The 15450-nt window shown below is 41.6% G+C and overlaps 1 protein-coding gene across 1 annotated transcript in view; it reads right to left on the minus strand.

Moving 5' to 3' along the window:
* The window catches only part of PLEKHG7 (pleckstrin homology and RhoGEF domain containing G7), a 29034-nt gene continuing 13584 nt past the window's right edge, over positions 1-15450 (minus strand). Inside the window, exons 8-16 of the mRNA XM_058023288.1 lie at positions 13156-13251; positions 11747-11860; positions 9914-10088; positions 8417-8532; positions 7562-7655; positions 7022-7101; positions 5580-5739; positions 1605-1702; positions 1-108 (exon numbers count right to left, since the gene is read on the minus strand). Coding sequence (XP_057879271.1) covers positions 1-108; positions 1605-1702; positions 5580-5739; positions 7022-7101; positions 7562-7655; positions 8417-8532; positions 9914-10088; positions 11747-11860; positions 13156-13251 — 1041 coding nt within the window. The remainder of the gene's footprint in view (positions 109-1604; positions 1703-5579; positions 5740-7021; positions 7102-7561; positions 7656-8416; positions 8533-9913; positions 10089-11746; positions 11861-13155; positions 13252-15450) is intronic.

Raw genomic sequence — 15450 nt, forward strand, 5'->3', positions numbered from 1 at the left:
TTAAATTTCAGAGGATTCAACAGGGAAGCAGAAAGCAGTTCTTTTCTTGGTTTCATGTTGTGTGGTGTAATTGGAGATTGCTGTTTCTATCTGTGACATCCATGCTTTCTGTAACAAGAAAAAATACTTGTAAACCAAGACAACCTAAAAATTTTCCAGTAAGTTAGATGCATAAACATCCAGAGCCTTTAGTTTTATTTAGCCTCTCTTCAGGCTTGTGCTCATAATTGCTGAAGGAAACATGAATTATCCCACAACTGAGACTCTCCCAGTTGTTCAGGCCACTACATGCTGCTGGAATCCGTGTCTGAGGCCAGGGATTTCCAGCAAATGCTTCTATTTTTGGTTGGAAGGTAGGATTTTAATGCTCTGTTTGTAATGGTGAAGTTTGTTACAGGCTATTTCACCCCTTTCTTGTGATGTTTATTCATCAGCTTAATGCTGTCCCTGCAGTTGGGTTTCTCATTTTTTTGATTATGACAGCTTCCGTTCTATCAGCATCACAAGTTCTGTCCCCTCCAAGATCTGCCACGTGCTGCCAACTGAATTTCAGTTTCTATATCATGCTGACAGCATTCAGGTCTATGTTTGCTGTCATCCAGGTATGAGGACAGGGAGTGATGTAGAGATAATTTCAAATATGTAACTTCCTTCTCTCCAGATAGTCTGGTGACAGAAGTTGAGTTGTCTGAATTGCTATGATTAGACATTGGACTAACCCTAAGAGGATTTATCCTTTGGACTAAAATCTTTAAAGGGCCCTTTCAACCCAAACTATTCTGTGATTCTATGACATTGAGAAGATGGTAGCCCTGGTATGAAGACAGTTTTTGAAAAGGAGGGTTGTATTTCAGTAACAGGAGAAAGTAATGACTTCTTGAGTGGATAGCTATTCCAAGTACCAGCCAGTGACTAGAAAATGGAAAGAATTCACTCAGTGTTTCTTTTAGAACAAGTCTACCACCATTTACTTGTAAGAATTAGTATTTGTGGTTATCAAATTTCTGTGCATTAGGTATTAGAGAAGGAAATTCAACTTACATGAGAAAGCAAAATACTGTGAAGTGCCCAACACACTTTCAGATGTTATACACACTGCTGTTACTAGTAATGTGACATGGTGTGAAAATGAGGGGTAAATTTATGTAACAGTGGAATTAATCATACCATCTGTTCAGTCTGAAATGGCAAAATGCATGTTTTGAATAGATGAGCATGAGACAGTTTTCTGATCTGAGTACTACTGCATGTGAGTTGGGTGTAGGGGGGGATTGTTTTGGTGTTGACTGCTCTGGAGGGCCTGAGCATCTACTGTGACACAAGAAATGGATATTTATTTCTTTTTGCAATCGGAATTGATAATGTTTTTCAACAAGAATATGCCCTGCTAACCACCCTGATAGAAAAATGGAACATGTTCAGCAGCAAAAATTCTGTAACAAATATGTGAGCCAGAGCACTGGAGTGTTATTTTGTTTTGTTTTAGTTTTGGTCAAGTGTCACAACTGTAAGAGATTCTTATCACAGCATGACTTTTAGGCTGCCACCCTCCTTTAGGGAAAGCATAGTTGGGTAATTAGAGAAGAAAAAAAGATGTTACCTACCTTGGCAGTCTCTGTCTGAGCTTGTAGCAAGAAGAGTGCTATGCACTGCTGATACCTGTTCTCATGCTGAATTAGAAAAGCATTTCGCAGGCTGAAGACTGTGGAAAAATGTAAAGAAGTGATATAAATGCACCTCATACAACTGTCAGTCCAGTTTTATATCAAATTTTTTCATTGTTTATGATCAAAGAAATGATATATGTAAGCATCTTTTTTAATTTCTAAAAGGGCAATTGCACCCTCATAGGGTGAGTTAATTTTGTTGTGTAGGAAGCTTTCTTATTTCAAAATGTAAATTCTACTTGCATTTTTAAAATTTTAGTTGCTTCATCATTGTGCAACTAAGATGCTTTTGAGTCTACCTCAGGATCATTAAGAAATATTTCCCTTCAAAGTGGCCTAAATAATAACTGAAGTTAAAGAAAAACAAATATCAAAAATCAAAAAGAGAAGTCCTATTTTATTTAAGTCTGTATGATGGCTGGCACATGGGGAAGTGGCTGGTGCTGTCTTTGGGTTCTTCTTGGGTGTGTGCCTGAGCTGGTGCTCCTGGGGATGCCCAGGCATAGTGCCTCTGTTCCCTGCCACACTTTTGTTCATGAGGGTGACTGTGAGCATCATGTAGTGCATTTCTCTGCAAGGGGACAAAGTGACACCAATGTCACACATCTGGAATAAAGGGGGAGGTTAATCAGAAAGAATGCTGCTGCTTACAACCTTCAGAGCTGGGTTCCTACTATTGTATTTACATGTAAAGTTATATTTCTTGTCATGGTGTTTGCAGGTAGTTCTCCTTTTAGGGTACCTTTCTGGTGTTATGAACTCACCATTTTATCTTCTATTCCTTCACTAATGCATTGAAGGCTTTGGAAAAGAATTATCAGCCTGCTGCCAAAAGGATATTTGTAGGATATTGCAACATATATTTTTTTTCTAGTACTTGCATTGAGCTTTGTTTATTTTCAAAGTGATGTCAGCCTTCAGCAAACTAACAGAAGCAAAAGTACTTGCTAGATCAAAAATCAGGATTTCATTTTTGATTAATGTGATGGATCATATGACCTTTCTGAGAACATGCTAACTAATCTTTTAGTGCCACCAGTAATAAAAGTCTCTTTGAGAGTGGAGATAAATTGGCAATGTTCCCCAAGGTCACACATTCCAGACAATATTAAATATTTTTCTTTCTCCTGCAATGGGATATTTTCTGTTGACACTGGAATGTTTGCTTGTTGTTTTACAAAGAATGGTGGGAATCCGAACTGCAATCTCCCTACAGTAATTTTTCTCACTGTTTTTATTGTACCTCACCCCAAGGGGTCCTGTCTTAGGATGGGGCTTCCAAGGTCTTGTGAGACTACAAGTGAGTAACACTTGCCATGGCTACAGCTCTAGTAAAGCTGGTAAGAATATATGGGAGAGAAGTCAAGCAATGAGGCCAAGGGTGCAGGGAAGGGTCATAGCCAGTGGACAGAGCCTAGGCTGGAATGCCAAAGGCAGCTTTTTCTATTCTGATGATTGCAGCTGGATCACAGAGATAGAAAGACCCTGGTTAGGAATCTCTATGGGAAATGCTGGCTTGGGAAAAAAAAAAAAGAATCCAGAAATGTTATTTCCATCTCCATTACGGTTTTTATGGCAAATCTATTAGGTGCAAACTGGAGGGTGACTGCACTGCCTTCTCCAGCACCCAAGGAGCTGTTGGCCCTGCATTTGCATTCAGCTTGGGCTTCCGTGGGATGTGGGGCTGCCCTCCCCTCCAACCTGCAGGCAAGAGGTGGCTGGTACTTTTGCTCCATTTCTACTGGTTTGGTAGGGGAGCTAATTAGGCAGGCAGACAGTGCCTGGAACATGTTTTAAAAAAAGGTTATTATTCTTTGTGTTCATCCCCTTATCTTGTCTTTAGTAATTTGCCTTTTATTGCCTACCTTTATATCCTCTCAGCATTGATGCTGAATGCTAAATAGTCTGGGTGAATGTATTTCAAAGTTATCATAAATTTTACAGACTCTAGGTTGATTTTCCTTATCTATTGCTTTCTCACAGAGCACTGTAGCTCCCTAAGCTTTTCTTTTCAATCTTTAAGATAGGACGACCCTGGAGCCCAGAGATTTGTATTTCTTTTCATTCTCTTTGATATAGGAGTCTCCTGTGATCTTGGCAGTGTTAGACTGAATCAATGAATCCTTAAGGCTGGAAAAGACCTCCAAAATCATTGAGTCCAACCTTTGACTGAACCACCGTGTCAGCTAGAACACAGCCCTAAGTGCCACCTCCAGTCATTTCTTGAACACTTCCAGGGGTGCTGACTCCACCACCTCCCTGGGCAGCCTGTTCCAATCCTTAACCACCCATTCTGTGAAAATATTCTGGTGTCCATCCTGAACCTCTCCTGGTGCAGGTTAAGGCCATTTCCTTTTGTGCCATCGCTGCTTGCCTGGGAGTAGAGGCCATCTCCCACCTGGCTACAGCCTCTTTTCAGGTGGTTGTAGGGAGTGATGATATCACCCCTTTTCTCCAGGCTAAACATCCCCAGATTCCTCAGCCACTCCTTTTAGGACTTACTCTTGAGACCCTTCCCAAGCTTCTCTGGGCACACTCTGGATTTTCAATGTATTTTTGTAGAGAGTGGCCTGGAACTGGACACAGAATTTGAGCTGTGGTCTCACCAGTGCCAAGTACAGATCTCTTCCCTGGTCCTGCTGGTCACATTATTGTTCATACTGGCCAGGATGCCATTGGGCTGCTTGGCCACCTGGGCACACACTGGCTCATGTTCAGCTGGCTGTCAGCCAGCACCCCAGGTCCTTTTTCTCTGGGCTGCTTTCCAGCCCAGGCTCATAATGCTGCCTGATGGTGTTGTGACTGAAGTGCAGCACACAGCACTTCACCTTACTGAATCTCTTGCACTTGGCCTCAGCCCATTGATGCAGCCTGTCTAGATCCCTCTGCAGAGCCTTCCTACCTCCCACTGGATCAACACTCCCACCCAAATTAATGCCATGTGTGGCTTAAAGCTTCCCTCTCTCCCCTCATCCACGTCTTTCATGAAGGTGTTAAACAGGACCAGCACCAATACTGAGCCCTGGGGAGCATCACTAGTGACTGGCCACCAAGGGGATGTGGCACCATTCGCCACCAGGGTGAGGTGTGTGGGAGCCTGCTGCGTCACAGGTTCAGACCAAGGGGAGTCCTGATGGTGCATGCCTGCTCCCTGACCCAAAATCTGATTTTGGTGATTTCAGGAACCTTGTTTTGGCAGGGTAAGGCTGGTCACTCTCTGTGGCAGTCAGCCCTTCTTCACACCCAACTGCACAGCAGCAGGGATAGGAGAAGTATTCCCCAGTGATGCATTTGGATGTCTGAGAGCGAGGAAGCATTGATGTGTGCTGGGTGAATTCCATTCTCTCAGGAGCTGGTGGAGATGTGAGTAGGAGCAGTAGCAGGAGGTAAATCTCCTCTCCAGCCTCCTTGAGAATGGCTGCTGTGTTATGTGGGAGGATATCTGGAAGAACAATGTAGTGGTGCAGCTGAAAAAATGTTGCAAAGCTAGTAGGGGACTGAAAATGTTCTTGGGGTGAACCGAAAGATTTGGGGTTTGAGATACCCTTGGTTTGAGAGACCATGTTAGGACAGTTAGGAAAGGGAACACTTGGCTTGTGAGAAAGAAGTCATTGGAGTCTTGCTGCCTCCTTTGGGGTGAATGGATAGTATGTGACAGTCACTGGTGTGTGTGAGTCACTGCTGGCAGCAGGGGCTGCGGGCTGTGGAGTCTGAGGCAGCAGCTCATGCCTCCCAGCAGGAGCAGAGCTGTAAAGCCAGGCAGGGCTGAGGCACCAGTGTTTGCACTCCAGGCGTCTGGGGGTGGTTTGTGGGCAAACAGCAGCTTGTCCTTACGCTGCCACACACACAGTGCATTGACATGGTGTTTATGAAGGCGTTCATAACAGGCATGGTGTGCATGCAGGCACTTACCTGTAACTTGGATGGGTTCAACATTTTTCAGTATGAGTCTGTCTAGTGGGATGGGCTGGTCTAGGACTGTGCAAAATCCCCCCTCTCTTATGAAGGACTGTAGCTCAGGAGTGAGGGAAGGACAGATGGGGATTAAGCTGGTGTCTGAGCCTCCATATTTCTGGGAATAGAAATGAAGTTGGTTAGCAGGTTGTCTGCCATCTGCTCATGAGGTATAGGCACTAAACAACTCTAAATTATGTGCTTTCTCTTATCAAGGATACACAGAGATCTTATTTGCCTGAGGAATCTTGGAAAAACTGAGTGGTACCTGGAGCTCTCCTGCAAGGTCACACTTTGCATTAAAAAGCTAAAAAAGAAACACAATACAAGTCCACAAGCAGAAGACAGTCATAGGCATTCCAAAAGTATTTTCCCCCTTTCCCTCCTTATTTTAATAGCAGTTTTTTTTCTCCTTTCCTTGGGGGTAAGTTTCCTTATCTCTCCTCATGCATATGCACAGGACAGATTCCCTGGAGCTCCAGATGAGTTGCAGCCCTTCACAGAAGGTTCTCCAACACATGTCCGTGGGACAGCCCTCAAAGAGATTTGCCTAAGGGTACCAGGTCCCTTGAATTTCTGCTTCCCTCACCAGCCTCGTTGCTAAGGGATGGTGCTGCGAGTCTAAAATGTCTCACTGCATGCTTTCTTTATCTCCTTTCTCTCTAAAGCAGAACACCTGCTTCTTTAAAAAAAAAACCAAAAAACCTGGGAGATTATCACAGGTTCATTTAGACTCAGTTTACATCAATTGCATAAACTTAATTAGCTAAATGCACTCCTACACTGGAGCTTTAGGAATTTCAGGTTGTCCAGTTCTTCTGTTGGTGTCTAAATAGAGATATTTATCATCTATAGAACTCTATGACATAATCATTCATCAAGAAAAGTTTTCTTAAAATGAGTAATTATATTTCAATTTCAAACTTGGGGAAATCAAGGCAAAGAGAGGACAACAAGCAATACAGCCAATCTTATATCATTTTTGCTTTTCCCTGTTTTTTCCTTTCAGTTTTTTTGGTTTTCTTCTTTCCAACAGTTCTGATATCTCTGGGATAAAAAATTCTCAGGTTTCAGGGACCATTATAAAAAGTCTTACATTCCTGAAACTTTTCTGAGCTTTAGGAATCCAACTCATCAGAACAACATCAGGAAGATATTAAGGTCTTGTAATGTAAATTCTGCCAGTAATAGTGTTCCTGTACCATGCTGAGCCTAGAAGCAGGCTTTTGAATCAGTGTTATGGTTTGCTAGTCACATGAGGAAGTATCAACTGTTCTTCATGCTGATTAGTCATCTTGTATTTTTATAATTAGATCAATCTTGCAAAGTACATCCAAAAGCCATCCAAAAGTTAAAAAAATGTAACAACTGCAACCATGTATATCTCTAGACATTATTACCTTTTTGTTACGTTTAATTTTGGTAATTAGTAGGAAATCATCAAATAAAAAGAGGTAGACATCAAGGAGCCTTGTGCTTTCTGAGAAGAAAAACGAAAAATCAGTTTTATGGTTTGATTATTTAAGGAATTGCTACTTCTAAGATGAGGCACATCTATGAATCACTGCACCTTACAGAATGCTTTTAACAAAGAAGCCTTGTCTCCAGTATAGTTCACAACTACTTGTCCTCCAGTGTGCATTCTCAAATGCACTAAATCATACGTCTCAGTCATTTTGGCTACTAAATTTGTACCTTGTAGCAGCTACCTCATTCTGATATAACAATTCCTTGCTTGCCAGGAAAAAGGACAATAAACAATCATACAGGCCATCATCCTATTGGCAGCTTGGATGTATCTCAGTTTCTCTCTGATAAACTATGCAGGTTACCTTCCTGCACCTGCCCAAATGCTGTTGCAGAGGTTCATTCTAGATCTGCCATAACAATGTATAATTCTGTTAAGCTATCTCTGGACACCAGGAGATCAGGGACTTTACCTGCTAGCATCAGCTTCCCTTCATGAAGGAGAAGTCTGTTCGCTGAAGACAAAATGTTTTCACTGCTGTTTTCTCTTAAGTTTTGCTTCAAACACTTGACCCAAAAAAAGAGAGAAAGAGAATGGGGGAATCATGCATAATGGATGATGAACAGGGAAGCAACCAGTGGCTAAACAAAATGAGCATTTGTGTGTTCTTACCTCAGGCTAAGTACATCACACAGCTGATAACTGAGCATGCCTGTGTTTCTTCAGCAGTGCTATTGCTTAAATGTCTTTATGCTTTTGAAATGTTAAGCTGGGTTTTACTTTTCCAAATTGAGTTTAATGGTGTTTGCAGCCCTGTATGTGAACAGACATAATCCTTGAGGTGGGGCCCACTTGATGATGTTATGATAGTGCTGCTTAAAATCTGTCTGGGTAGGTACGGCAAAAACGTGCACACCCAGGTATGCTGTGTGATTTTTTGCAATGCATTTTAAGTGTAAATGGGAAGTTCTTTGGCTCAGCTTGAGAAGTGAAAGAGGCAAATCATTTCTACTTTATTGAATGCTGGTAATACTTACATCTATCCCATTTCCTTCTGTCCCCTAAAAGCAAATATGGTGGAGTCCCCCTGGACTGTATCATTGCCCTCTCCTGGATGTGGAGAGCAACCCATGCTGCCATCCAAGGCACTGTGTGTGTTCAGCTCCAGCACTCAGTGCCCAGGCTGCAGCTGCCCCTGTTAGAGCAGAGCCATCCCCACTAGCTAGAATACAGACAACCAGCCAGCTTTAGACCACACTAGGAAGACAGACAGGAAACTAAACCCTCCTCTAGAAAAAAACCGAAACCTCTTTTAAAATCTGCTTACCTCTGGAACAAAGAACCTTTTGTCACGATCCCAGACCTGAGGCCAAATTATGACCTCTTGCAGCTGCCTGAACTTCTGAAAGTTATCCAACCACTTGACTTTTCCTTCCAGATCCCCTGAAATGTGTGAAACACCAGTTACTCCCAGGGCTGGCAAAAGCAGTCCTGTTTCTAGAAGATGCTGAATACCAATTTTCTCCTGTGAAAGCTGAAGTACCTCACATGTGAGGCCCCAGATGAAATCTTGATCTCATTGTAAAAAATGCCTAAACTCTACTTAGATCAGCAAGGACAGAATTTAAATTCATGCATTCAAAGATGCTTAAATTCACTGCTAAATGAAAAAATTGTGTTTACTAATCTGTCTGGCGAACAGGAAATCATATAAAACTCAATTAAACTGTAATCTTAAAAATGTCTTCAAAAAAAGTTCTGTCATCCTAAACTGTCTGGTATAGTGAGAGAAAAATATTTTTCATTATATAGAGCCTGATAAAAAGACTGTTGAAATTAATGAAAATTAATTTCAGAGGAAGTGTTGCCAGAAGTGATTGATGTGGGGGTCCCTCAAAATGTGAAAAATGGGGACTGTGTCTTTGCTGATTCAAAGCCATTATGGGCAAAGCTTTAATGGACCTGCAACTGAAATTTCAAGTCTTTGGGTGGAGTGATATTGCAGATAATGGTTTCAGATAATGGTTTTCACATACCTCCCCACCAGAAGGGGAGTGCTTAGACTACAACTGTTTATTATGTTACTGGTTCACTGATCAAAACTTGTCAGGTGTCTGTGAGTAAAGATGGGTCACCCTTCTATCTTTGGTTTCCTTCATCCAGAGGTGTCTAATTTCTGGAAGGACCTCTTCATTCTGCCAGTAATACTCTCCACACATCTCATGGTCTTTTGGGGCCACACCTAAAACTGCTGTCCTTATATATGTTAAATATAGAAATATTATATATTTTAAAAAATTCAGGAAAAAAATTAATATCTGAACCAGCCTCTTGTTTTATGCAATAAATAATAATCTGTAGCTGAGACAACTTTACATAGTAGGACCTGTCATTAGTGAAAGGTCATGGACATAATATTCCCCTTGTGAGAGAAAATTTATCCTATTAAGGATCAGCCCTAAAAAAATCCTCCTTAGACATAAATCCAACTGAAAGACTTCTTTGTTTGGGATCTTTCTTGATATGGTCCAATTTGAGATCTGCTTTTAATTTTTTGCCTGTCACTGCAGATGATTCTAAGAAAATAGAGGTGACTCACTGATTTGGGAGTCCTGTGACATTGCTCAGAGAGGCTTTGACAGCACAAGGTGGCCCAAATCATTCCCTACAGAATGAGGGTCAGGATTGTAGGAAGGTACACACATCCTTGCTGCTTTTCTGCAGAGACACTTTACCAATTCACGCTTCAAAGGACAGGCACAAAAAAGCCATGTAACTTTCTAATTTCTAACTGCATACTTGACTTCTAACCTTTGTTACTTACTTATAGACTTTTCCACCTTCTCTTTAAGTGACTGGATAAAACTTTTCTCTGTTTCATCAGTGCTCCTTTTCCAGATGTTGTTGAGGAGGAGGGGATACCGCGTCAGTCGATGCAGAGGAGCAACCAGCAGCTCTGGCAGATGCAACCTCTTGCACTGTTCATTTTGTTCACACCACTGCTGAAGACAAGCAAAATGTGCCTAAGGTTTCACCTTCCTTCTGGCTAGGAGGTAGCAAACAGTTTTCTGCAGCATTAGGTGATTGTAACGAGACAGGGACTAATGAAAAATGAGTTTCTCAGTGAGAACAAGGGCACTATGAATTTCTTGTCATAGTTTAACCCAGCAAGTATCTAAACCACACAGCCACTCATTCACTCTTCACTCCTTCCTGTGGGATGGGGAAGAGAAATGGGAAATAAAAATAAAGTTTTTGTTTGAGATAAAGGCAGTTTAATAGAATGGAAACAGAAGGGAAAAAAATAACAGAATATACAAATCAAGTGGTGCACAATGCTCACTACCCACTGGTCCATGCCCAGCCAGTCCCAGGGCAGAGGCCCCTCCAGCCAGGTTTCCCTCTAGTTTATGTCCTGAGCATGACACCCTATGGCATGGAATACCCCTTGGGTCACTTGGGGTCACCTGCTGTGGCTGTGTCCCCTCCCAACTTCTTGTGCCCACCAGAGTCCTTGCTGGTGGTGGTGAGAGACAGAAAAGTCCTTGATTTAATGCACACTGCCTAGCAACAAGTAAACATCAGTGTGTTATCAGGATTACTCTCATCTTAAATGCAAACCACAACATTACACCAGCTACTAGGAACAAAATTAACAGTATCCCAGCCAAGCCAAGGACAGCTCTCCACAGGGGAAGTTGCATTGCCCCTCCAGATTCAGTTTCTGCATTGCTGCTTACCATTCCAGATGCTGTGGCTATGCTGTCACATCCAGTAAGGCTCTTATTTATCTGCTGTTTTAATTTTCTCAGGTCTTCCTGAGAAAATTAACCTGAGGTTAGAAAGCCACCTTAGGTTTGAAAGCCACCTTATATTTTGGGGTCACTGCTACTTGCCATTGGGGAGCATTTTTCCTGTATGCGAATGTATGCAATGTGAAACCTCAAGGCCCAAGCTGCAGAACTTGCCTGCCATAAAAAGATGTCCTTCCAGTTTTGGGCTGCCTGTGACAAAAGCCCACTACTTGAGGTTTCTCTTTCTAAACCTGTAATATTGAAGATTAATCTTAAGTATTTACAGGACACACTGGTCTGCTAGTGATGCCAGAAAGAGCAGAGCCTGAGATCCCCACCCCTGCACTGCTGGTGTCAGCAAAGACAAAACCTGTTGTAGTGCTGCAACTTGATAAAGAGTCCAGTGATTGCTCTTTCCAACCTTAGAGGGAGGTAAATTCTCCCTTACAGATCTTTTGCCAAAGTAAGACATTTGAAATTGATTTTTGTGTTAGTTTTTTTTCTTGTAACCATTTCACTTTGTTAAGGTGGAGGTGATTGAGTCAAGAGATAACATGCAAAACACATGGAAGAGGCTAGTAGTTTGTATCTTCTGCCTGCAAAAAGGCAGCCCAGCTCTTCCCCCCTTATCTGTTCTAAATTACAGGTAGAGACTTTCACACATGCAGGTGAACATACACTCAGAAGGGTGACTTCCAATCAGTGATCGGCTCTGCAGTTCAAAAAAATCCATGTGAAATGCTGTCTACACAGTTTTGATTCTAATAAACATTCCTAGTTTGCTGTTAAAATCCTGTCATAAGGTAGGAAGGCTGAAGACAACAACAATACGAACAGCAGTAACAATAAAACCATCACTTTACCTTCAGGTAGATGCCAAAATCTTCTCTCTGTCTCAGCTTTTCCAAGTAGAAGACAGCAGAGGTATAATTAAGGCAATAAATCTGGTGTGTCTGACAGAGGTCACCCTGAAAAAACTGCAGAAAAGATTTGGAAATTTATCAAGAAAGAAAAATGACAAAGGGAGAAACAGGAGTTTTGGGGTTGTAATGTGCATTTTATATGAGATTTCCCTGTACCTAGGAAAATGGGAAAACAGGGAATTAAAAAAGTAAAGGGCAGTTTAAACAGCAATAAAACTGTAAAGTAGTAAAAATGCCACAATAATGCTTTAGTAATGTATAGGAGTACAGTTTTAACAGATCTACAGAGGTGTGACACAATCTTAGACTTTGTTCTCATTAGAAATAAATGATGTGAAATTCATATGGAAGTTGAAAATGAGACCCATTATTTCTGAAACAGCTTTGATGACTTCATGTAGCATGGCATCATATCTGAGCATGCTATTTCTAAATAACAGGATAGCCTCATTTACATTGGAGATGTTGAATGTCATGCATGATGAGATGCAGCTTTGCCTGGGATTGTCTGTCTACACAAACATTATCAATAAGAGCACCTGGAGTCAGAGCTCACAGGGGCAAGAAACCAAGCTCTAGCCTGAATGACTCCATTAAAAATCTTAACACTGAGGCAGGGTCTTCTGGTATTTCCCAGAAGTTTTCTAATGGCCTCTACTGCTAGGGAAGGTTCTGTCAATCGATTGATTTTCTATCTTGACTAATATTTCCAGCTTTACAGGCATTGGGAAGTTGAGCAGGAATTAGAGCTCCTGCAGACTGCTGTTCAGACAAATGCCTTGTTTCCCACACAGACTGACCAAGAGGGTTGCAGGGTAGGCAGGGCTTGGCAGTGGCAGGACAGCTGTGGCTACATCTCTCTCTTGCTTAACAGACACAGGCCAAAGTGTAATTTCAGTGTCAATGAGCTCCTAATTAAGCAATTATGAACACTTGTGGGTCTGGTCAGTGGAGTAAAGGAGGATTGGTGTGAAGGAGTGGAAGGAGGCAGTGATGGGGCTGGGGTCTGGTTTCAGGGAAACATCTTCCACAGGGTGGGAAGCTTGCCTCTGACAGTGGAAAAATCTCCTCAGAGTCTGGGCTGCTGTTCTCCAGGAAGGGAAAATCTTTCCACACTTGATTCCACATACAGAGCACCTTTCCATGACTGCTTCAAATATGCCAATGAATAGAAATATAAACATCCTTCTAATAGGAACAACCTGAGGCTGAGACCAAACTGCTGGTGACAGATGGCATGGGCTGGACAGACCTGATTGCTCTGGAGCTGTGACATGTATGTGATATGTATGCCCTGATAAATGGTCTGTTGCTTGTATTAAAAGCAAGAATACTTCTAATTATGTTACCATTCTGAGTACGGAGCTGAAATCCATAGGAGAGTCTGACTTGCTGATGTGCTTCTTCACAGTTTCAAAAAATGTTTTCAGAAAACTGAGACTTATCTAAGTAAGGGGAAGAAAATAAAGATAAATTAGCATCAGTGATCTGAAGTTAAGATTAAGCAGCTTTATTTTCCATCCCTGGTCTCTTTAAATGCTCCAAGCTTAATGGGTGCCCATACCTATCTCTACCATTGCCAGAATTGTCTTCAGAATTATGCCCAGAATGCTTGAACTAGTCAGAAGCTAAGAAAAATCTATATATATAAAGACCCACTTATTTTGTGAAAATGCCTGATGACAGAAGCTTTGAAACAAGATTAGTTAGTCCATTAAATTTGTTTTAGGGTAGCAGCTGTATTTAACACGGATTGACATAAAAATGACAGTGGGTGAATGGCATCTGCTGGAAAACAGTGATGGTGTGTGTGACAGAGCTGTGACAGTTAAGGAAGCCTTCACAGTCCATGAGGAAGACACCATCATGATTTCAAATATGTGAGTTTTTGTAGTATTTTATAGATACTTTCTTCATCTTCAATTGAATGAAATAAACTCATATTCCCCATAAGTTAATTTTACATGTTTATATGGATTTCAAAATGCCTACCTTATCAGTCAGATGGGGCTGCAAGCCTGCTCCTAAGCCCACACCTTCATCCTGAACACACAAGTTTCACTATTCACACAGTTCTCACACAAATTCATGACTGGGCTAAGCTGTTGGCCAAATGTTAGGCCAGACAGGGACCTCAATCTGCTGGGATACTGCTAAAGACTGTAGTAGCTGCAGACTGCTTTGTTTGGTGATTTATGGGGACAAGGATGCTTATAGGATGATGCTCATTCTTTAATTTTGACCTTTACAATTTTACAGCATGCATTTTTTCATGGATTCAGCCTGCTGTCAAGAGGATATGCATGCTGTAAAAAAAAAGGCACCAAAGGCATTGAGAGCAGCTTCATTCTCCTATGTTTAATCATTTATTTAAAGTATGCATAACAGATGGTCATTTATTATCCTCATCAATAAGGAAAACAAAATTAGAAATTAAAGCAGGTCATTTCTTTAAGATAATTCTCTCAAGACATGACCAAGCTCCAGCCAAGCTCAAAGCTAAGTGAAACACAGTGATATATCCCACTCTCTTCCTTGAACAAGAACAAGGCAATCAACAGCCACACATCTGCTGAACTCTAGCAGTTATCTACATGTACAGTCTTAATCACAGTGAGCCAAAGGTGAAACCTGTCAGCTAAAAATCTTTTTCCTTGTATCTCCAAACCTACTGATTGGCCATTCAGCAGCTCACCAGGTGTGAGGTGTGTGACTGAGCAGTACCTTGCTCATGTGTTTGAGTTCTGGCTAATTGTCCCTGCTTTGAAGACCTTTCCCAGTTTTCTTGTTTTGGCTAAAAAGGGAGAGATTCAGTACTAAGGCAAGGGAATTACATTAAGTGAAATAAATGGAACCCAGCAGCTGATTTAGGGCATGTGATTTGATTGTGAGTAGTTTTTCAATTAAGGCAGCGGCAGAGTTCTTTCCAAAGTTCTCTTTCCAGTGAAGGGTGAGGTGTCCTGTAAAAGGGCCCTCAAGCTAAGAAAAATTGTTTTGTTTCCAAAGTAATGTAAAAACTATGTTTGACTTAGGGGTTCTTAACTTTCAGGAGCTGAAAATGGTCTCCCAGCCACTGGCCAAAAGCAGCAAAGAGCTGGAGCACACCACAGCCAAGCCCTGTGGCCTCCCTCCTCCTGGACAGTGCAGAGTAAGTAGCACATGAACATGGGAGAGATCCTTACACACATGCCAAGGGAAACCTCAGCTGGAGAGAGGGGATCAGCATTTTGTTTTAACGTGCTCTTTTGGAGTGGCATAATAGACAGCAAAGTCTTTGTGCCCATCTGCTTGCAAAAGAGGCCTTGTTATGTAGTTATTTTGCCATGCTTTCTGTTTTGGTGTAGGGATTGGGTAGTTTCTCTTCATCTCTTTTAAAAGGTCGCTGCTTATGAGAATTAGTCTCAAACTTGTGTTTGCTTCAGGAACAACTGCCAAATGAGCTCTCCCCCATGTTTAAAATGCCATGTATCTTTGGCTGGAGATACAAGATACACTTGTGGTATTTGACTCTCACTGATATACCACATAGAAAAGAGGAAAAGGTGGATTGTTTGAACAAAGTTCCAAATGTGAGCATTGAAACTAAATAGAAGCTTTTGGTTTGTTGTATTCTTTTACTGGGCTGATTGCTTTCTGATCTAAGT

Source organism: Melospiza georgiana, chromosome 4 (genome assembly GCF_028018845.1).
Source record: "Melospiza georgiana isolate bMelGeo1 chromosome 4, bMelGeo1.pri, whole genome shotgun sequence".
Lineage (NCBI taxonomy): Eukaryota > Metazoa > Chordata > Aves > Passeriformes > Passerellidae > Melospiza > Melospiza georgiana.